Source organism: Engystomops pustulosus, chromosome 2 (genome assembly GCF_040894005.1).
Source record: "Engystomops pustulosus chromosome 2, aEngPut4.maternal, whole genome shotgun sequence".
Classification (NCBI taxonomy): Eukaryota; Metazoa; Chordata; class Amphibia; order Anura; family Leptodactylidae; genus Engystomops; species Engystomops pustulosus.
The window spans coordinates 154,210,379-154,232,826 of record NC_092412.1 but is presented as its reverse complement, the minus strand read 5'-3'; the positions used below and the strand labels follow the sequence as shown (position 1 = coordinate 154,232,826).

The following is a 22,448-nucleotide window of genomic DNA, read 5'->3' as shown; positions in this document are numbered from 1 at the left end:
AGGGCTTCTCCCCACTATCAATATTGATATCAATATTATAGATATAGCCTTAGGAGATGCCTCCATGAAGCATTGGAGAGAAAAGAGGGTAGTTTAATTCTCGCAGATCTAAAAGAACCATAACCTACTCCCATTTAAAGAGCTACATAGAAAGTATGCTCTCCTGATACAATTTATATCTAAGACTGAAGCATCTCCTCACAACGCTCCAGTCGAGTAAAGGTAGATTTTACACTAGACCCCTTTCTCTCATCGGCTACAAAGAAGGGTCTACATCCTTTTTATAACCTTCTGAATGGCGCTTGGGAGTTTGCAGATGGGAGAAAATATTGGGTAGGGACTTCTCAGATGCCAATTGGCACACCGATTGGTATTGACGCACAAGGCCCTAAGGTGTAGCTCCCACATGGAGAACGCTCTAAAAACAACTTCACCCCAAATCATATACATAAGGCATATCGCAAGGAATCCCTTCAGTGCTGGAGAGGATGCGATAAACGAAGCACACTTTTTCACATACTGTGGGATTGCCCATACATTCAGCCATTCTGGGTCCAGGTCTATGGTGTAGTCGAGCAGGAACTTTCTCAGTCTTTTCATAAAAACCTGGCACAAGCTCTGCTACACTTGGATCTATCCCATCAAAGCTCTACACGATGGCAAGATTTTTAATAACTAGACACTGGAGGAACCCTAGCCCTGGAGGGATTCATGGAGCAACCTATCCTATGCTGAGAGAAGTGCACATTAGGACCCATTAGTTTGTTTATTGTTATTTTGTTTGTTTACCTTTTATCTATGTATATTATCTTGTCATTCCTAATGATCTGTAACCAAGGTATCTATGTTAAGCTATGTCCAGACTACGAATGTGGTTATACGTGTCGTATCTAAAGCTTATTTCAGAAAAATTGCATGTGGAAAAAGTAAATCTATATCTATTAAACTTCTGGAGCTCAAATCGTGGAGTCACTGTTGAAAACATTTCTAAATTTCTTACAAACAAATCAGCCGATATTTTAGAGAAATACATATTTGTGCTTGCCATTAACCTGATATGTGTAATCTTGCTGACAAGTTCCCTTTAAGAATAAGACCAGATGGATCAAGACATTTTCTAACTGAAATATTTTTGTAAAGTGCTAGTTAAACATCAGGGGAGCATTCTTCACTTTTTGTCGGCTATGTGCCATATTGCAATGATTTGGTAGACAACCCTATGAACTCATTAACTACAGTACAGTGATGTACAAAACATGCAGTTGCAAATGTAATGTTTTTTGTTTTTTTTCTCCCTTTGCAGATTTCATCGGCCTTAAAAAGACAGATTAAGAAACCTTTTTTGGGCAAGAAGCACTTACCTCCATAGGAAGTTGTGCCAATCACAGGCCAGTCTTCCCTGTACCCACAGCCCTGCACCTAGTTGAGGTGGGATGGTAATACTGTGTAGCTTTTGATTTCCCGAATTTATAAAACCACTTAATCCTATGGTTTGTGGACCCCTGTGTCTCGTACCTAAATAAGTGGCTCTCCAGTGCTAAACTTCCACTGACCGCCTCAAGTATTTTTATACCAAGGACAAAGCTTCCAGTCATCACATAATCTTCCGGTGCCTTACTTAGCTTTTCAGGAGTCTGCATTGGCCCTTTGGGGTTGTTTTTTTTTTTTGTTTTTTGTTTTTTTGAATACTTTCTGTATTTTTAAACAAATGGACTAAACAGTTCTTTACCTGTGTGTACAGGACTTCCATTGGATACAAGGTATCTTTCAGGGATGAGTGGCTTAGTTTGTTTTCATTTTATACAATGTGAGTATTGCACTGTTGACTATTTAAAGGCCTTGCATGTGCTTTCTTATTGGTTCTATGTAATGCAGATCACGTAACGTCACTGTGCTTGGAGCCCAAATTTCCAGTAACTCACTGTCTACACTACAAATGCTAACCACTGTATTCACACTGATGCTAATAGCAGAGATTTTAGGTAACGTTTGAGGTCAGGGACCTAAAAAGGAAGATGTAATACTGTAGATGTTGAATACACTACGCCTTACTACAAACCGTAAATGTGCTTTACAGACACGTTCTGAGAGATACAGTATGTATATATATGTACAATAAGTCTTACTTTGAAAGGGAGAACTGGAACCATTTTTTCTGAATATGTATGTATATATATGTATACTTGGATAGCATCAGCGTCTGTATATCAGTTGTTGTCTTAATTGGAATTTTAATGATGAAAATAAAAAAATTATTTTAGGAAAAACTGTCTTGTTATTTAGTGAAGGTTTTAAAATTGTGCCTTTTTAGTTGAAATAAATAATATATATACAGGGAATGCTAAGAATACATTTTGCATTGGGAGGTCTTAACTTCTTTGTTGTTTCAAGATATTTTGCTTTTTTAGTGGCCACAGCAATTTATACAATTTTGTACAAATAAAACCAAAATGAAAACTTAAATTAGAAATCAAGCCATATAAGGTATACGCAGATACATGCATGGCACATTGTAAAAAATTCATTTGGGAGTTTATAGACACATGCACCATCATACAATAAATGGAAAATTTTAATATAAATATGCAGAAATGTTCTTTGATGTCAAAAATTATGCCCCAAAAAGAATGAGCATATATGTACAGTCTATAAATACCTCATAGTTATGTGTTCACATGAATATATTTTAAATCATAACCTGGTATAACTTGCCACCTTCATGCAACTTTGTGACACACAAATTATTTTATTTTTTTAAAATACATGAAAACACAGATTTCCACCATGTTCCCCATGACTACTGCAACTTGAGGATCTTCCTATACTCTGTACAGAAAGGGAAGAGTTAAAAGCTCCTCCATAGTGACCCAAGACCAGTGTCTTCCTACAGGGTACGTTTTTTTTTTTTTTAGCTTCAGTTTTTGGGGCTACCGTATATAATCCGAAGCCCCTAATTTTACCACCAAAAACTGGGAAAACCTATTGACTAGAGTAAGCCGAGGGTGGGAAATGCATTGGTCATACCCTCCCAGTATATAGCCAGCCAGACCCCCGTAGTGTATAGCCAGCCAGCCAGCCCATAAAAAAAAAAAAAAAAATTAACTTGCATGCTCACCTTCCGGCAGTCCCCGATGCTGGGCGCGGCTACTCTTCTGTGTTCTGTTTTCTGTATCAGCCAGCAGAGACGCATCCATGTGCTCTGCTTATACTTGAGTATATACAGTATTTTACAAAATGTTTCCCTCTTTTGGCAGGAAATCTGTGTATGTGGCCCAGAGGTAAATCCTTAAATCCCGCTCTCAGTCTGAATTGTCCGGCGGCACGTTCGACCCCCCCCCCCCCCTCATTTCTGTTGCATGGAAGCCAGCACAGCTGCAACAGAAACTGATTGCATACAACACAATCCCAGCGCAGACACCTGTTACATACCTGCCAAAGCTGCGCAAATACCAAATCCAGTGAACAATCCGACAAAAGTGTGATCCGTGACCCTTAGTAAATAAGCCCTAATCTTCTATAGCTAAGCTATGTCATGAACCACTTAGGAAAATGATCCAGAATCCGAGAATTCATCCTGCAAAAGACTTTCTGGAAGAGAAAATGTCAGTGGATTTGACTTGATATTCTATTAAGAGCAATTGGAAATAAAGTAAATATTGAGAGCAGACAGAGGCCAGATCCATTCAAGATGAGTTGTTTCCTTATAAATGAAACATTAAGGGAAATTATTTTAGATGAATGGGAAGACACTGAAAAAAGAGTCTCTGTATCCAAGGTTTTTCATAATGGATTGCATTTTGATAAGTCTATATGGAATTGCCCTACTAAAGTTGATGTTCACATCACAAAAGTAGTGAAAGCAGATCTTTCTTATAAAGGGAGGCCTCCATGTTAAATTTAAAATCTAATATATCTATAGCATGAAAGTTATATATGTTAGGTGAGCTTGACCTTATTAAAGATTCTCCAAAAAAAGTTATCCTAAAAGTGTACACGCCTTCCGCTGACACCAGTGTGTGCTGATGTTACAGCTCGAGCGACGGCACCACACGGAGAGAGGGAGCCGGAACATCGTTGGACAGAAGAGGACCTCTCGAGGGGGAGTCAGAAGGGGAGTACACTTTTTTTTTTTTTTTTTTTTTTCCCCTCTTATAGACTGGGCAGGGGCTGTTTACTAGGGACTGGGGGCATGCACCGGCTGGCTGTATACTGGGGACAGGCTGTGACCAATGCATTTCCTACCCTCTGCTTATACTCGAGTCAATGGTGTTGGTTTTTTTTTTTTTTTTTCCAGTTTTTTGTGTTGAAATTGGGTACCACGGCTTATACTCGAGTATATACAGTAATTCTTCAAGAGCCGTACAATATGTTTAAAGGGACACCGACTGCCCCCTATGTACAAGAATAGAACTACTATAATACTGCCCCCTATGTACAAGAATAGAACTACTATAATACTGCCCCCTATGTACAAGAATAGAACTACTATAATACTGCCCCCTATGTACAAGAATAGAACTACTATAATACTGCCCCCTATGCACATGGATATAACTACTATGATACTGCCCCCTATGTACAAGAATAGAACTACTATAATACTGCCCCCTATGCACATGGATATAACTACTATGATACTGCCCCCTATGCACAGGAATATAACTACTATAATACTGCCCCCTATGTACAAGAATAGAACTACTATAATACTGCCTACTATGTACAAGAATAGAACTACTAGAATACTGGCCCCTATGTACAAGAATAGAACTACTATAATATTGGCCCCTATGTACAAGATTAGAACTACTATAATACTGGCCCCTATGTACAAGATTAAAACTACTAGAATACTGGTCCCTATGTAAAAGATTAAAACTACTACAGGCGGTCCCCACTTAAGAACACCTGACTTACATACGACCCCTAGTTACAAACGGGTCTCTGGATGTTTGCAATTTACTGTGCTTTAGTCTTAGGCTACAATAAACAGCTATAACAGTTATCATAAGACTAAAGCGATTACCGTCTTATACGCCGGTAATCGTCTTATACGGCGGCGGTCGGGTCACGCTGCATGTAGAGGGCTCACGGGCTGAGCCCTCTCCATAGCCGGTAAGCCTTTGCTGCATATTGCAGCAAAGGCTTACCGGTAACACCCGCGATCGGTGCTAGCGGGTGTTGTCACAGCGTTGGCTAAGCTGCCGGCAGCCTCAAACAGTGGCGTACCGATCGCGGTACCGAGGCCCGCACCTGACCCCTGTGCTGCGCTGATAACTCGGCGCAGCACAGCGGGCAGATGTTTTGAATTGTGACAGCCGCGGGCCTTTCCCTTACATCGCACGGACTGTTCTGCATCTGGTCCGTGCCCTGGATCAGGAGGGCCCGGAGCTGTCACAATTTAAAATTTGAACGGCCCCCGATCCGCCCCCGTCCCACCCACCTTCCCACACACCTCATCCTTCGACGCCGGCACAGGCTTAATGACGCACCTGCCTGCGCCGGGTCTGCTGAGGTCTATGACCCGGCACCTGACCTGGCAGACGCGTCATCAGCCGTCGCCTGCGCCGATCTTTAGAAGAGAGAGAGGGCGCGAAGAGGAGCGGAATAACTAGGTAAGTTTTATTTTTCATTTTGCTTAAATCTATGGGGCTCTGTTTCTATTTGGGGGGGGGGGGGGGCATAGGTGAAAGTTAGGAAATGGCTATTTGGGGGAGGGGGGGGGGATATTACCTATGGGGGACATTAATCACGGCTACTGGTGGGGGGACATTGATTATGGCTACTGCTAGGGGGGACATTAATCACGGCTACTGCTGGGGGTGGGGACATTAATTATGGCTACTGGTGAGGGGGGACATTAATTATGGATACTGGTGAGGGGGGGACATTAATTATGGCTACTGGTAGATGGGGGACATTAATTATGGCTACTGGTGAGGAGGTGTTCAATGTTTTTATGCATACCGATGGTAATGTTGTTGTTGTATGCCTTATGTTTATGAGCGACAGTTTTCCTGCTATATACCTGCATGTCATAAGAATTTAAATTAAAGAAAGGACCATGTTAAATTCAAATCTGTTTTTTTTTATTACTTTTACCGGTGTTTTGTATGCGTTGGAAAAGGGGTAGTCTTATACGGCGAATATATCTTAAACTCTATATTTTAAACAGAAAAGTAGGGGGGTCGTCTTATACACCAGGTCGTCTTATACGCCGGAATATACGGTACTTTATCATTGTAACCCACAGCCAAATTTTTTTTGGTCTCTGTGACAATTGGATTTTAAAAATGTTGGGTTGTCATTAGAACCAGGATTAACAATAAAGCTTCATTGCAGACACTTAGGCTACAATAAACAGCTATAATAGTTATCATAAGTGTCTGCAATGAAGCTTTATTGTTAATCCTGGTTCTAATGACAACCCAACATTTTTAAAATCCAATTGTCACAGAGACCAAAAAAAATTTGGCTGTGGGTTACAATGATAAAGTATACAGTTCCGACCTACATACAAATTCAACTTAAGAACAAACCTACAGACCCTATCTTGGATGTAACCTGGGGACTACCTGTATAATACTGGCCCCTATGTACAAGATTAGAACTACTATAATACTGCCCCCTATGTACAAGATTAGAACTACTATAATACTGCCCCCTATGTACAAGATTAGAACTACTATAATACTGCCCCCTATGTACAGGATTAGAACTACTATAATACTGGGCCTAAAAAATAGTTAAAACAAAGTTTAAAAATAATGAACAATAAAAAAAACTAAAAATTCAAGTCGCCACCCCCCCCCCCTTTCCCTAGAACTAACATAAAACGTAATTAACAATTAATGTCAGGTATCGCCACATCTGAAAAGGGCTAGTTTATTAAAATATAAAAAACGGTTATTCCCAGCGGTGAACCCCATAATGGAAAATAGCGTCCAAATGTCCGAAATACTTTTACATCATTTTACATCACATAAAAAAATGTAATAAAAAGTAATCCACATTAGGGCGTGGTTAGCAGCCAACTCGAGCGGCTGCATGTTAGAGGAGCCCCGCTCACACACAGCCTTTACCTGATTATACTGCCTGACCACAGCCGCCACCATTCCGGGTCCCAAGCTTAGAAGGAGTACTTGCACTCAGAGGTCCGGGATGAGCAAAAATAAAGCCTCCGGAGCGTTGGTGAAGCTACAGGAATTTGTATGGAATGGCTCCCAAGATGGGGCAGGTCCTTCTCCCACTGGCCCCACAGGAGCATCGCCTTTGAAAAATACCGTGCAGTATCCAGTACCCTTGCTGAAAGAGGTATCTGCTCAGCTGCTATCTGCTATCCAGTCCTCCACTACCTCATTGACAGCTAAAATTGATGAGATACGCGTGGATGTGGACCTATGGTGACAACACTTCCCAAATTTAAGGGAGCACGTCATGGAGAACCTATTTTACCTGATGCCAGCACAATTACGTGCCTTGGAGAAAGCAGCCGTTACACCCACTTATGCAGAAAGGGTCATTGGATTCCGGCCAAACCACCACCGCCAGGCGCTCTGGCAAGACCGTTTATTGTGCGGTTAATGTGCAGCAGAGACCGAGACACCATACTGCAGGCCTTTAGGAGGTTCCAGAATGCCACCTTTTCACTGTATCCAGATTTCTCTGCAGCCCTGCAAAACTTCAGAGCTTCGTTTCTGGGGATCATGAAATGCTTACCTGAAATGCAGATATCTTACTCCATGGCCTTTCCAGCGCTCCTTCGCATAATCCATGAGGAGCGAACCATTTTCTTTGATAATCCGCAAGAAGCAGACACTTGGCTCAACACTCGCCATAGGCAGCCCGGTCGCTAGTAACAGCTCTCCGCAGTTTATTTGTCCTTCATAACTATCCCGGGACCCTGACTCGGGGCTTTTGGACGACTTGCATTCATCGTCTCTATCCCTCAGCATGCTGGCGCTGATAAGTAACAATTGTTGACCTGATCTACTGGGGGCAAGTATGTGCTGGCACTACCTATCTACTGGGAGGCATGTGCTCTGACTAGCTATGTACTGGGACCTGGGGGCATGTGACCTGTCTACTGGGAGATATTTTCTGTGGCTACCAATCTACCTTGGGCATGTGCTGTTGCAACCTATCTGTTGGGGAGCTTGTGCTGTGACTACCTATCTACTGGGGGGGGGGGGTCATGTGCTGTGTCTACCTATTTACTACCAGGCACGTAATGGTGCTCCCTATCTACTGGGGGGAAGGGGGGGCATGTGCTGTGATTACCAATATACTGGGGGGCATGTGCTGTGGCTAGCTGTCTATTTGGGTGTATGTGCTGTGGCTAATGTGATGTGCCTACGTATATACTGGGGGTACCTACTTGACCTACCTATCTACAGGCATGTGCTGGCTAACCATTTACTGAGGGCCATTTAATGGGGGCCATGTACTGTGGCTACCTATTTACTGGGTGCCATGTACTGGGGTTACCTATCTATTATAGGGGAAGTGCTGTAGCTACCTATCTACTGAGGGGCCATGTAATTTGGCTACCTGTCTACTCAGGGACATGTGCCTATCTACTGGGGGGCATGTGCATATTGTATGGCTCTCACAGAATTACATTTTAAAATATGTGGCGTTTATGGCTCTCTCAGCCAAAAAGGTTCCTGACCCCTGTTATAATGTGTCAACATAGCCTTTAGATGCACATAGAGAAATTACAGCTCATCACTGACAATATAAGAGAAGATTAGCATAACAGATGCCCCCAGCCCCAGCTCCTCCTCTCTGACCAAACAGATTATAATGGTCACATCTCGAGACTAATAACTCTGCAACCGTGGGGGCTAGAAGGAAAATTCAAAGTGCCAGTGAATCTATGTAGCAGCCCCTACAGAATGGCATGCTAGTCTCCATATAAGTGAGGTGGTGAAAGGTCCTCTTTAATGGCCACCTTAACAGAAAATAGGTGGCACTAATGGGGCCCTCATACCACAAATATGGAGTTACAACATCAAAAATGCGATTATACTCCAAGTATAGTTAAAACATGAATTTATTCACAAAGTATGAATGGCATGACAAAATTAGGAATACATTTTTATTTTTGTTATGCCATTCATGTTTTAACTATAAGTAACCATATAAGTGGTCAGTGGTGTAACTAGAAGCTGAAGGGCCCCAGTTCAAAGTCTGTGTAAGTGGTATGAGCGCCCCATGAGTGCCCCCTTTTTCTGGAACAAAGGTAGGAGCTACTACAGAAATATCTTCAGAAGATGAGGCTAATGGGCAGTTTGCATACAGTTTAGCAGCAGGATGACACAGGTTCTTGCTTTTCATCCACTGCTCTGAGCTCTCCCCTCCTCTTGGACCCAACAGCAGTACTGTGGAGGGGTGGGGGAATATTACAGCCCTCCATATGCTGCTGCTTCACTGCACTGCACAGAGAGACAGGAGTAGCTGCAGTAAGCACTGCCTCCTCAGATCTTTCAGATAGATGGTGCTGTCCATCACTTCTTGCCTGTTTGTTTACAGCAAGGGCTGGCGGTGCCATCTTGACCACTGATGCAGCAGTAGTAGGGACAGCACAGTGGGAAAACAGGAGCACCAGAGGAGGTGAGTATAACTAGTTTATTGTTTTCAAGCCCAGCCCATTAAAATAATGTCTGTTCAAAGTACTTAGTTTACATGTACAGGCAGTCCCCGGGTTACATACAGGATAGGGTCTGTAGGTTTGTTCTTAAGTTGAGTTTGTATGTAAGTCGGAACTGTATATTTTATCATTGTAATCCCAGCCAGAACTTTTTTGGTCTCTGTGACAATTGGATTTTTAAAATGTTGGGTTGTCATAAGAATCAGGATTAACACTAAAGCTTCATTACAGACACCAGTGATAACTGTTACAGCTGTTTATTGTAGCCTAGGACTAAAGTACAATAAATTACCAATATCCAGAGGTCCGTTTGTAACTAGGGGTCGTATGTAAGTCGAGTGTTCTTAAGTAGGGGACCGCCTGTATTAGTGAAGGCAAATTTGAAAATGTATGTGGTTTTACTGTCATTTGCTATAGGTCTTACAGTTAAAACAGATTCATAATGTTTAAAGGCAAAATTGGCAAAACCATGGGAAATCACACGCAATAAGAGCTACTCCGGAATGCAGATATGTTTTTACCTAAACACTTGTGATCAAGAAAGAGCAGCACATATTTTGTATTTGTAGTAATAATAAAAAGTGTCAGAGGTCTGAAACCTGGACCACCACCACGCCTGGTAGAAAATCCGACAAAATCAGTAAAAATGGTTCATGGCTTTATGTGAAAAAGCCGGTGACACGTTTCGGACCATCTATTGTGGGTCCTTATTCATTTCTACTCCGAGATAAGAAGGAAGGAAGAAATCAAACCCTCCTGGCCCAAACAAATCACATGAGAGAGACCGATAAACTATTCAGATAAGCAGTTCATACAGGTTCATACTAGATAATAGCAGTTGATACAATAGCAAGAAATTAATAAACATATAATAAATTGCTAGTAACATAATCAATTTTGTTTTTTTTTCATGTGCAGGGCTTTAACCCTATTACCACCTACCTTGTTCACAGGAACGTAATCTATTGCAGTCACTCTCATTGCGGACATGTTACCTTGATGTTGGTCACAAAAGTGTTTGAAGACACCTTTAAAAGTGCGTGTGCTTTGTATGGTTTTGGGTTTCGCCCCTGTAATGTTCTGACAGGCAATCTTTTAATTGTCTAAAGTATAACCCACATATTGGAGTAGGCATATAGTACATTCTACAGGGTGCACGACACAGCCGGCTTCACAATTCATATAACAATGTATTTTAAAAGTTTTATTATTTGCCTTGGATGTAAAAGAAGTAGTCTTATGCATGAAGTTGCTGACTACATCTGTAGTCAATATTACACTGTGACTATTGACTACTGTGTGGCACTAATCTGTGACCATATTTGCTTCTTATTGGGTCCTGATTGAGGCTTGGAAGCTTTGCTTGAGAAAAAAAAATCACGTTATGGGAAAAATAACATTTTGGACTTGAAGGACCTGCGTCTATTTACAACCATCTCTGGTATGATACAGTAATGCTGATTCCATGGTTATTGCGGGAAAGTAGTAAAGTATCCGAACTAACTACAGTAGCTGATCTTCAGTATTACAATATTAGCAAGGGACTTGTTCTGGTTTCCAAGTAAATAGCAAGATAAATGACCTAACTCTAAATATAATATATACAAAATCTTTTTACGGTATATACTAAAGTTTTTACAAGTGTGAGTGAAAAGGACCGTGGATAAAACATGTTTTACCTGGCCCCTGGTCTGGACTTGGCTAAAACAGACAAAGGAATTTTATAAGCAAGTGGAAACTTGAAACTCAGTGAGCAACTACAGAAAGCAAGACAAAAAGGAGGGAGGGGAAGAAGACGAGGACTGCACAACATGAAGCTTCTTGACAACGCAGTTTCTTGAAGAAACCAGCATTCGTGGCCAGGATGGCATGTGCATGGGACTTTCAGTTTCGGGTGCTTTTGTTGGGAGACTCTGGTGTGGGCAAGACTTCTCTCCTGAGAAGATACACAGAGGAAGATTTTACAGACACCACGGGGCCCACTGTAGGTGTAGACTTCTGCTCACGAATAGAAGAGCCTGAGGCTGGAGTTAAAGTTAGGCTGCAGTTCTGGGACACAGCTGGCCAGGAGCGCTACCGGTGAGGTTAATATAAAGCTGTGCATAATGGAATAATACTATGTATTATTATTATTATTATTATTATTACTGTTTATTGTTAGAAATAAAGGGAAATTTTGCAATCAACACAACTGGAGAAAAATGTTTAATACACACAATAAATGTCTTATAAGAAGAGTTATGGGTTGTTGTTTAGGCTACAAAAACAATTGTTTTCCTTTTCTTGGGAATGTATTATACTTCCTATAGTAAATCAGATATTATTCTAAAGCAGTGAAAATGCAGCTGACCGTGGTCTGTGAATCAAGGACCATGCATGAACCAACCACAGTGCCATGAAGGGAAATATGATGTATCTCCCCTGTACATCACCACCAAACTGAAATCCAAATCTATGGACTGAACAAGGTCGTGTGAAATAGCCCTAATCTGGAGGCAGCATGTTACAGAGCAGAAGTTGCTGAGTAGATTATACATTGTGTCCTATCCGCAGGCAGCATGTTAAAGAGTAGATTGTTGTCTAACACATATTTTAGCATAATCTATGTTTGTAATACAAATACGGCCACCATGTGGTTTGGTGTTCTCATGACACACTAGGAATTTTGTGTTTGTACAGTAGAGGGCACAGTAATTCTCAGCCAAGAGGAGAAGGGAGAACAATGCTGCACTAACCAGTGTAGTGGAGAGTGTGCCCTTTCTACATGCATAGTCAACAAATTGGACCTTTCACCACCTCACACATGTGGAGATGAGCAGTACATTTCAGTAGTGGCTTCTATGGAGATTCAGCAGCACTTTGAATTTTCTTTCTAGCCTTCATGGTTGCGGAAATATCAGTCCCAGTATCTGACCATTGTAATTGGCGAGGAGGAGCTGAGGCTGGAGGTGTGTTTTATGCAAATCTTCTCTCATACTGTCCAATCATTAGCAAGCAATGTCAGAGAAGCTACTATGAACAGTAGTGAGTTTTGATGTTCACACACATTCTGCTAATATTATATTGACATTGCGTTTACACCATGTTTACATAATCACAATATGCCACAATTGCACTCACATTGCATGTACCTATTGTTTACATTGCAAACGAACTGTGAAAGCAAATGCGATGTTACCACAAACACAGTGTAAATGCAAATTTCATAACATGATGTAAATGTGATGTGAACGCAGATGCAATGTAAACTCAACACAATGTTACAACAAAAGCGATGTAAACAATGTGTGATGTAAAAGTTTGCACTAACATCGGATTTACATTTGTGGGTACGTGGCATTTACGCTGACAAGGCACTATTGAGGGTTTCACTGGCATGTTCGATTATGTTGCATTTAAGTTGTGTTTACATCTATGTGGCACTAGAGTCATGTGTATACTTACATTTACATGGTGTTTGCATTTACTTTGCGTTTACGTGGCGTTTGCATCAAATCTATGTTGCATTTTTGTTTTTCGTGGCGTTTGCATGGTGATTACACTTAAACACGGTTTGCTTCACATTTGCGGTTATATTGTGTTTACACTCATGGTTAAATGGCATTTGCGTAATGCTTACCCAGTGTTTATGTTTGCTTAGCGCTTACTCAACATTTACGTCCCACTTACACTTATGTGCCATTTGCGTTGCTTTTACACATAGGCTTATGTGGAATTTGCGTTTGCATCAAATTTATGCTTTTGTGGCATTTTTGTGGTGTTTGTGTCACATATGCTTTTATGCTTATGTGGCATTTGCATTGTGTATTCATCATAATTATTGCATTCATCTTTACGCAGTATTTGTATGCATATCATTTGTATGTATATCATGTGTATTCTAGCACAGTGTTTGTGTTTACACTTACACTGCGTTTGCATACACGGTGTTTGCGTTTGTCTCATTTGCATAGTGTTTACATTTATGTGCCATTTGCAGTTACGTGTTTTTTTTGTCGTATTTACATTGTGTTGTTTTTACATTTATGTGACATTTGCTTTGTGTTCTCGTTGCATACGCGTTTACATTGCATGAGTGTTTACAATGTGTTAGCGTTAACAATGCGCTCACATTTCCATTGCGTTTGCATCTTAGTTGAATTGCAATTTGTAACATTGCTTTTTTTGTAAAAACAATGTCCAATGTCAACAGAATACTAGCAGATTGTGTAAACATAACATTTAGATGGAAAAAAAATAAAAATCACTGTTCACGCGAAGCGTGGCGTTCCGCTGCTCAGTCAAACCGTGCGCCAGATTTATCATGCAAAGTCAGACACCAAAAAAAGTCGGTGCAAGAGCCCCAGAAGTCCTGAATCTGTTGCACCCTGCACTAACTATACACAGGCAAACTGCATTTACTGCAGTTTGCCCCCATGTGTCTCTGGTTTCCTAGTTTAAAACTGGTGGAACCTTAGTCTTTTGCTGCACCAGATTTATCAATGCGACGACGAATTCTGGTGCAGTACAAGACTGTTGCTTCCGAATTTAGACCTAGTTTCATTTGGTCTAAACTGTGCTACAAAATATGGAGAGAAATATGCAAATAAGTTTTCCAGGATAAGGAAAACCATGCCTCTTTTAGTTACCTTGTAAGACAAGACTTTCAGGAAGCCCATTGACATGATGTGCCGGATTAAAACCAAACCAGTATATTCCAGAAGGAACAGACTCCCAAATGTAGACAGCACAGACTTTTGAAGAGGGTCAGGAAGTAAGTGTTCTCCTTATAGAGACTGCCAATTAAGGTTGCGTGTAGGCGTGTGGCGACTTTAGCCATTGGTGTGGTTTGCCTTATCCCATCCTGGAAAACTTATTTGCATATTTTCCCGGAACCCCTTAGTAGTGGAATGTGAATATCTTTAAGTCTCCACATGCCTACACGGCAGTCTCTGTAAAGAAAACTCTTACTTCCCAACACAATTTTTGGCACAAAGTGAATTTCCGATGACCATGCCCCTTTCAACGAGGCCATGCCTCCTTTTAGACAGTTTTTTTATTGCACAAATCCATCAGGATTCTGGTGCAAGTGTGTTAATAAATGACTCCCAATGTTGCTGCGGAGTCTCAGTTAACCAAAAGAGGCCAGCAGCGGGGACTGAGGTAAGCATTAGTTCTACCCAATTCCAGAAACCCCTTACCGTTATGCGATGCATCTACAAGTCACATGTCAGCTGCAGGTGCATGTAGAGAGTTCTCCATATGAAGTAAATGCACGAGAAAATGGTGTAAATTTTCACAAATTTCTCTGCATTTGGATTTTTTAAAAATTTAGTGATTTTTGAAAGTGAGGAGTGAAAAAGGCAAAAAAGGGCCTGATCGTTAAGAGGTTAAGGACGCATCCAGTTTTGGTATAATTTGTTTTGTTTTCTTGGCTGTCAATGCAAGTTCACATCAGTGCTTGGTCTTTCACGATTGATTTCTGTCACAAAAATTATAACAGAAGTCTGACTGATCAGTTAAAATGTCCATAGCTATCAATGAACTTTTAATGGCTTCCCATTAGTGTCCTATCTGACCGGCTAGGCTACTGGATGGACAATGTGGACTTAACCTTTTTTTGTTCTGGTTTCTAGGGCAGTGACTCGCTCCTATTACAGAAATGCTGCTTGCGTCATTCTTCTGTATGACCTGACGGAACACAAAACCTTTGAGAGCATTCAAAATTGGCACCAGGAGGTAACAGAGCGAGCTCAGCCTCAACCTCTTCTTTTTCTCCTACTTGGCACTAAAAGTGATATAAGTGGGAAGAGAAGCGTATCACGGGAAGAGGCGCAGAGTTTAGCCGACTCCATCAAAGCACCGTACCTAGAGACCTCGGCGCGGACTGGCAGCAATGTTTCTGCGGCTCTCTCCCTCCTGTGCAGAGAACTGCTGACAGCTGTGAGACAGGAGAAGCAAGAACTGGAGGAGCACAACTGTGGCAGAGGATCAGACGGGGAAGAGGCACCACAGAACAGAACTGGATGCACATGCTGAAAACTGCAGAGGAATACCAAAGACCTTATCATCCACGGTCACAATAAGCCAAGACCTGTCAGAATAACATTAATAATCTTTAATCAAACAAGGCCCTGTCTTTATATATACAAAAGGTAATGGTAGTTAACATATTCCCTGCCAGAGGGTTTTTTGTAATGCAGGAATAAAGCCAAGTCCACATTACTAGATGCGTAGATTTGTCTCCAAAATTGGGCTCTTCTCTGAAGAGGTGTTGTCTGCACCAGTTTCTGCAAGACAATGGAGTCAAACTCTGAGTGCGAGTGTTGCAGCCGTGTAGTTACTTCTTCTGTGTTTTCTTTATTAAAGCCATCCTCTGTGGAAGACAAAAAACAAGAATCAAATTACATACTGATCAGGTTAAATGAATTCGGCAACAATTTCACTTGATTGGATATGAAACCGCAATACTTTTGTTCATGCGTCTAGAATGGCAACTCAGTCAGTGAATAAAGTAATAAGCACAACCTAAAGATAGTACAGTAGCCTCTGTTCTGGGATGAGGCAGCCATTTTTTTCTAATCACATGGAAGTATCAGAAATGTGAAGTTGTTGACTTGAATACCACGAGAACCATAGGAGTAAATGGTTACTATGTATGTGACTCTGAAGGGGTTTCTTTATAACCTAACTTGTTTATTAACCAATTACAGTGTGACCTGTAAGGAGTCATGCATTTATTAAAGCACATTGCACAGTTGTCCATTCTATGTGCTGGGGCTTTTGCCTCATCTACCCATGTAAACTTCCTAGTTGTATCAAACTAATCTTCTTCCTATCAATGTCTTTTATCCTCCTACTTCTCTATCAGCCGGTTGCCTTGCCTTCTACTGCTTATCTTATGAACCTGCACAGATGTATTAAAGGGCTATTCTGGAATCCAAGTTCACACCACCATTACTGGTGCCTACCACTACTTTTTTTTTTGTAATTTATAAAAAAGGGAAAAATAATGAAGGCTGCAGGCTTTTTTGCAGTTATAACCCAAAAGATGAATAATGGGTAAATTAATGGTAATGAGTCAATGAATAAGAATGGAAAATTAACTGAAAAGCTATTAATCTATTCCATAAAGGAACAGAACTAACTGACACCACTAAATGTGTGAACTTAACCTAACATAAAAAAGAAAGAGGCACAGATTGGCTCTTTAGACATGTCAGAAGAGGTTTTAAATGTGACCCTTTTCAAGCTTAAAAGAAATAGTAGTTGCCTTAAAGGCAATTTAGAATCATTGAAATGCTAATGGAATCCCAATAGTTACCTGTTTGTGAGCCTCAGTTGTACAAGCCTTTTTATAGGGCCTGATCTCTTCTGATCCAAAACCAGGAATCCACATATTCCATTGTCTCTCTGGGATGAAAAGGACATTGTTAAGAGTCAAACATTGTACATTCTGTTTAAAACCATGTATTGTATTTGACCAAATTAGGAGTAGTCCATAATTTTATAAAACCTTCTTTACAATATTTATGCTTGTGTGCGTTAGGAGTAAAAATCTTATTGCTATCCATGCATTAGAAAAGAAAATATTTTAGCAATATAGATTCATGTCATAATGTATACAAATTGTGGGATAAGTTACACCCAAAATAAATAGTGCTATGTCCCAATTCCCTCATAAACATGGATCCGTGGATTAGTTATGGAAAAAGTGGGATGAGCAACACACTACTGTCCCTATGTTAATAAATTCTGTGTTCAGTACATCTTTTACCATTTTTTATCCTTTATCCACATCTTTACATCAGTTTTACCTTTACAAGGATTAATCAGTCAAAGTATAAAGGTTTGTACATGTCATCATATGGAGCTGTACCTAGATGCAGCTGAACATCTTTAACTTCAAGTGTGTTGGATTTGCGGTGTCGGGCCAACTGGCAAGCTGCAGAAACCACGCTCTCAATGAAGTCATCTGCGATCTGAAGGAGCATCTGTAGCAAGAGAGATTAATGAAACATTACAAATACTCTTTGTATAATGGTGCATTCAGACTGAGCAGTTGGTTGCAGTTAAATCAATACAAGTTTTTTTTTTTAGAACAGCTTTCAAATTGGGCCACACATTTAACTGCACTATGTGAAAGCATAGGATGGAGATCATCATGCACCGGCGTATGATAAAGGCCACTCCACTACATGTCCCTGCATAAGCCTCTTAATGTATCAGTCAGGAGCCCGCACCTCTGGGCAAAACTGCACCAGGACCAACCTCGCATTGTTTCATGTAAAAACCGATAGATGCAGGTTTTTAAAAAGTGTGCAATCCTGCCTTGTGCCTGCCGTGTGTGCATGAAGGTGTGGCCACAGAGGTGGCGTAATCACAATAATAATTGCAAATACTTGCAGTGCTCAAAAATTTGCGGTTGAAGTTTTCTATGCCATAATCTGATGTAGAAGCACTGATAAATCTCCCGCTTGGTTGATGACCTTGCCTTACCTCTTCCACATCTTCATCTAACTGTTCATTTGGATCCACTTCTCTCACCAAATCATGGAGCTTCTTTTTGGTTAGAACCTTAAAAAAAAAAAAAAAAAAAATCAGAAACATAAGAGAATCTGGTTAGTATACATTTATGAAAACGGGTAATTTTGTGAACAAGCAGTAAACATTACAATGATCACTTGACTCCCACAGATAGGAGATCATGTAGAATCCATAGTATTAGCTATTACTAGAAGTGTCTGTCTTGTATACTGGCTCCAACTATATAATAAAACCAGACACAATACACTGTATGTGTTATTTCCTTACCTTAAGATAAATTCAGGAATACCCACAGCACCATACCAGCAGCCACAAGTTTTCATTGTATCACAGGAAGAATAGAAAATATGTAAAGTAAAGCTGATTTCTGTAAACGTAAGGGAATTCCAGACCCACCTGGTTAGCATCTGGACTTGCACGACCTCCTCCTCCTCCTGCTGCTGCTGCTGCTGTTCCAGATACCTTGTTACCTGGCGTACTGTTGGCCATGGTTGGCTCCTGCTTCACAGTGGCAGAGGCAGACATGGCGGTGGGAGAGGAAAAGCTGGACAGGTTGATGAGCGTGGATGCTCCAAACTGGTTCATAATCTGGAGTGCCTTCCCTCTAAGCTCACCCAGACGGGATATGTCTGCACGTTGCTTTGGGGTATGGGGCCCGGGCCCAAGAAGCTATGATATGATTTAAAGGGGTAAAGATTATAGAGAACAAAAGAACAATCTTCAAACTGTGTACAAAGAGAAGAGTTATGTTTCTGACTGATCAGTACAAGCATAGCATAGTTAGTGACTAGCATAGTTTCTAGTCATATGCATCTAAATACATACACGATGACCGTGTACACTGAGCATGATGACAGGGCCCAAGAGACTCACATCTTATATGTCTCGAAAGACTTGGGCAAGAGGTTTACATATCGGTGATGCATAATCTTAATCTATGGGAAAGTAGGGAAAAAAAAACTATAGCCACAGGAAAATTCTTATATTTGAGGGCAGCCTTGGCAATTTCTGAATATAATTGTATAAATGAGCAAAAAGACCCATATTCTGCTGCAAACATCAGACGTCAAAGAGGTAGTGGCACATTTCTGATATTAATGACCTAGTTACAGGATAGATCATACATATCAGATTGTTGGGGTCCAACACTACAGTCCCACACACATCACAGAAATCTACACAGAACTCCGAGCCGTACGTACAGCTCTCTCACTAAAGCTAATCTGTCATTTAAGCAGGAAATGCAGTTCCGTTCTCTGTGTACTGGTTGGTCCAGGTAACGGCATCTCAGGTCCGCACTGCACAGGGAGAGGAATTTTTCTTTTGGTGCCGTTCACGGTGTGCTTTGTACCAGACACTGCTCATATGTATGCGACTCTGATATGAAAGGATATTATGGTGGATACTCAATGAAGGCTGTTCTTGTTTAGTAAACAAACGGCACTATGGTAGTTAATAAGGCTGCAGAGCATAGAGATACCAGGTATCACTATACAGGGGGCTCATGCTTACACACTTCTTACTTACAGCCAGCTGAGCATCTAGCTCTGTAATGACATCGCACACGGCGGTGGGACCGCTGAGCACACACGTCATGGTCACCAGCTTTCTGTGGACAACAACGACATAAGTTGTGTACATGGGAGTGTGTGTTATGTGTGCGTGAACACATTGGGAAACTACCACAGGTGCCCTTCTCACTATAATGTTAATAAAATTGGTGGCTAAGTGTCAAGTTACCTAGGGGGAACTATATAACAAATGAAGGAATTAAACAGGGTTTTTTCTTGTGCAGTCTTCTGTGTTTCCAACGGCAACAATAACATGAAACAGAAATGAGCCAGGAAACTGAACTTAGCTGATAAGTGATTGTAGCATCTGAAAGACATCTCCATGAATGGGAGGGTTCTATGTTTAAAACAAACCTTTCCCAGAATTTGGTGTCAAGAGTGTGAAGATTGGGATCATTGTGATGCTCTAACCCCAGCACAACCCTTCTCTCATCTCTATGCACCACAGGTTTGTTGTGTTGATTACATCATACAGTTTACACCGTAATCAAAATGCCATAACTGACCAATGTACTGAAATAAACGTGTATACAGTATAACTGTGATCATATCGACTGTAAACACATGAAAATAACAAACGAAGGACAAAGCAAACTGATGTTAGCGATGCAGCAGGTTCTGCATTAGAGTGAGCACACACCTTCCAATGACAGAACTACTAAATGCAATAGTTTGTAGCCCATGGGCTTAATTTTAACAGACTGTGCACCCGATCCATTAAACAAGCTCATGTCCTAAGCAGTTTTCATGGATCCCATTATACTTCATGATGATCCATTGTGAAAAATGACACACTGATGCAAATGGACCTTTTCATGGCAATTCATGTCTGCAAGCGGCCTTGGTAGGGCCATGTTCACACCATATAAATACCATACAAGTATATAAGTATCCATATATGTAAAAAGATGGATACATACAGATACTAATGGCCTAGCCATATAAAGTAACCACAGGCGCAGACAAGGAAGGAAAGTTCTGTGCTGGAGAACATACAAGGTGCTTCCATTACTACAAGCCTCCACTACCTCAACTGCATCACTTACTTATCACTCAACACAAGCGCCATCGTCTACGGTAAAAACAACTTTATCCCTTTCACAGAGGTGGCTGGCAGCAGTATAACAGCGCACAGTGCCCCAGCACTTCCACCCTCAGCGCCCCGCACCCGAGGCTACAGAGTCCGTCCTCACAAGCCCCGCACAGCCCGCTCTCACCTAATCCGCTTTCCACCGACCGGAAGCACGTCACCCGCCCGGCACATGCGTGCTTCTTACTAAATAACCCACTTTTTTTGTTCATTCAATAACTTTATTTATAACTAGTTCTGTTTGTTGCATGCGAGCAAAGCTGACGAGCTTTGTATGTAAATTATCTGCATCTTATTACTATCAGCCAATTACATATGCAATCGCAAACCCGCCTTCTGGGGCGTGGCCGGAGGTTTCCCACAATGCTTTTTTTTGCATATATTTGAATAATACTTTTGTACAACAATAACACGGTTGAAATGAAATAAAACACGTTTAACGTGAAAGATTTATCAGCATGTGCTGTAGCACTATGTATGTATCAGCGTTATACTAGAGTATGACTCCATACTAAACATGGATTATGCGCATGTTCTGGTCGCCCTAAACTTCATCATGATGACGCAGATGCTGCTCTGATAGCGGCTCTACTTTCCGGTTAAAAAGGGCTTGTGCCTTGTATGACACATCGCTGTTCCCTATACAGGGGACGGCGGTGCGGAATCGACATCAAGAGATTTCGAAAGCATAATTTTTGTAAACTGGACTGCCTGCGATCGTTACTCCGGGCGTCCTCACTAATCTGGTAAAAGATAGATATAAGACAAAAATGAAATTGATAGACCCATTCTGTATTCCTACAGAAATTTTACCTCCTGCAGCCTTCTCTACAAAGCAAATGTTTATCTTCATAGAGGTGGAAGAGCCCAGTTCTGTGGTACCTGTATAAAGCATATTAGCCAGCCTGTCAGATATCAAAAATTCACCTATTCCTCATAATTAACCTCTTCAGGACTATTTTAGCCTATAGGACGAGACCCCATTTTTCACATCTGCCCTGTGTCTCTTATAAGTGGTTATTGCTTTGGAACGCTTTAAAGAGAACCTGTCACCCATAAATCGGGCACGAGGAGCTGCTTGCTAAAGTAAGTAGCTCCTAGTGCTTAAACAAACGCCGCAGTGTTAGAGTGACCGCGTTACCGGAGATCTCTAACACTGCGGCGGAATACAATGTAATCGTCGGCCTGCTCGCCAAGCAGTCCAATGTATTCATGAGGGGGAGGTCCGAGGTCCTGCCTCTTCCCCGGACCACCCCGCTCGCTACATAGGCCAGCGGTGACTCCCGCGCATCATGCGACGGTTATTGCTCCTAACCCTGCCCCCTCATGAATACGCTTGGCGAGCGGTCCGACGTTTACATTGTACTTCACCGCAGTGTAAGATAACGTTACCGATAGAGTTTGTTTAAGCACTAGGAGCTACTTACTTTAGTACTTTAGTAAGCAGCTCCTAGTGCTCAATTTATGGGTGACAGGTCCTCTTTAACATATCCAGGGGATTTTCAGATTGTTTTCTTGTGACACATTGTCCTTAACCCCTTAAGGACGCAGGGTTTTTCGGCTCATTTCTCGCTCTCCAAAATCAAAAATCCATAACTTTTTCATTTTT

The 22,448-nt window shown here is 41.3% G+C and overlaps 3 protein-coding genes and 1 non-coding gene across 13 annotated transcripts in view; 3 read left to right on the top strand and 1 right to left on the bottom strand.

Annotated features, from left to right (window-relative positions):
• Positions 1-2,267, top strand: part of LOC140118732 (mediator of RNA polymerase II transcription subunit 18) — a 67,657-nt gene extending 65,390 nt beyond the window's left edge. For all 6 annotated transcript variants that reach the window (XM_072136996.1, XM_072136998.1, XM_072136995.1 and 3 more), the window contains one exon: positions 1,304-2,267. In XM_072136996.1, coding sequence (XP_071993097.1) covers positions 1,304-1,319 — 16 coding nt within the window. In that variant the 3' untranslated portion in view covers positions 1,320-2,267. The remainder of the gene's footprint in view (positions 1-1,303) is intronic.
• Positions 2,268-11,251: 8,984 nt separating this feature from the next.
• RAB42 (RAB42, member RAS oncogene family) lies at positions 11,252-15,670 on the top strand. The gene is made up of 2 exons (XM_072136994.1): positions 11,252-11,731; positions 15,268-15,670. The coding sequence occupies exons 1-2, from the start codon at positions 11,517-11,519 to the stop codon at positions 15,668-15,670; spliced, it is 618 nt and encodes a 205-aa protein (XP_071993095.1). The 5' UTR covers positions 11,252-11,516.
• A 64-nt stretch (positions 15,671-15,734) lies between these two features.
• TAF12 (TATA-box binding protein associated factor 12) overlaps positions 15,735-22,448 on the bottom strand; it is a 23,399-nt gene continuing 16,685 nt past the window's right edge. Inside the window, exons 1-7 of one of the 5 annotated variants that reach the window (XM_072136989.1) lie at positions 20,967-21,028; positions 19,706-19,787; positions 18,575-18,847; positions 18,131-18,208; positions 17,511-17,625; positions 16,956-17,044; positions 15,735-16,007 (exon numbers count right to left, since the gene is read on the bottom strand). In XM_072136989.1, coding sequence (XP_071993090.1) covers positions 15,972-16,007; positions 16,956-17,044; positions 17,511-17,625; positions 18,131-18,208; positions 18,575-18,847; positions 19,706-19,787; positions 20,967-21,013 — 720 coding nt within the window. In that variant the 5' untranslated portion in view covers positions 21,014-21,028 and the 3' untranslated portion in view covers positions 15,735-15,971. Of the gene's footprint in view, positions 16,008-16,955; positions 17,045-17,510; positions 17,626-18,130; positions 18,209-18,574; positions 18,848-19,705; positions 19,788-20,795; positions 20,940-20,966; positions 21,108-22,448 lie in introns of those variants that run through there. The other 4 variants (XM_072136990.1, XM_072136992.1, XM_072136993.1 and 1 more) reach the window with 4 other exon arrangements.
• Positions 21,441-21,576, top strand: LOC140120096 (U11 spliceosomal RNA). The gene has a single exon (XR_011853527.1). It is a non-coding gene; the product is annotated as a U11 spliceosomal RNA (small nuclear RNA).

Coding starts and splice junctions, on each gene's coding strand:
- RAB42 (XM_072136994.1), top strand. CDS start 11,517: ATGGCATGTGCATGGGACTTTCAGTTTCGGGTGCTTTTGTTGGGAGAC. Junction 11,732..15,267: donor GCTGGCCAGGAGCGCTACCG/GTGAGGTTAATA, acceptor TCTGGTTTCTAG/GGCAGTGACTCGCTCCTATT.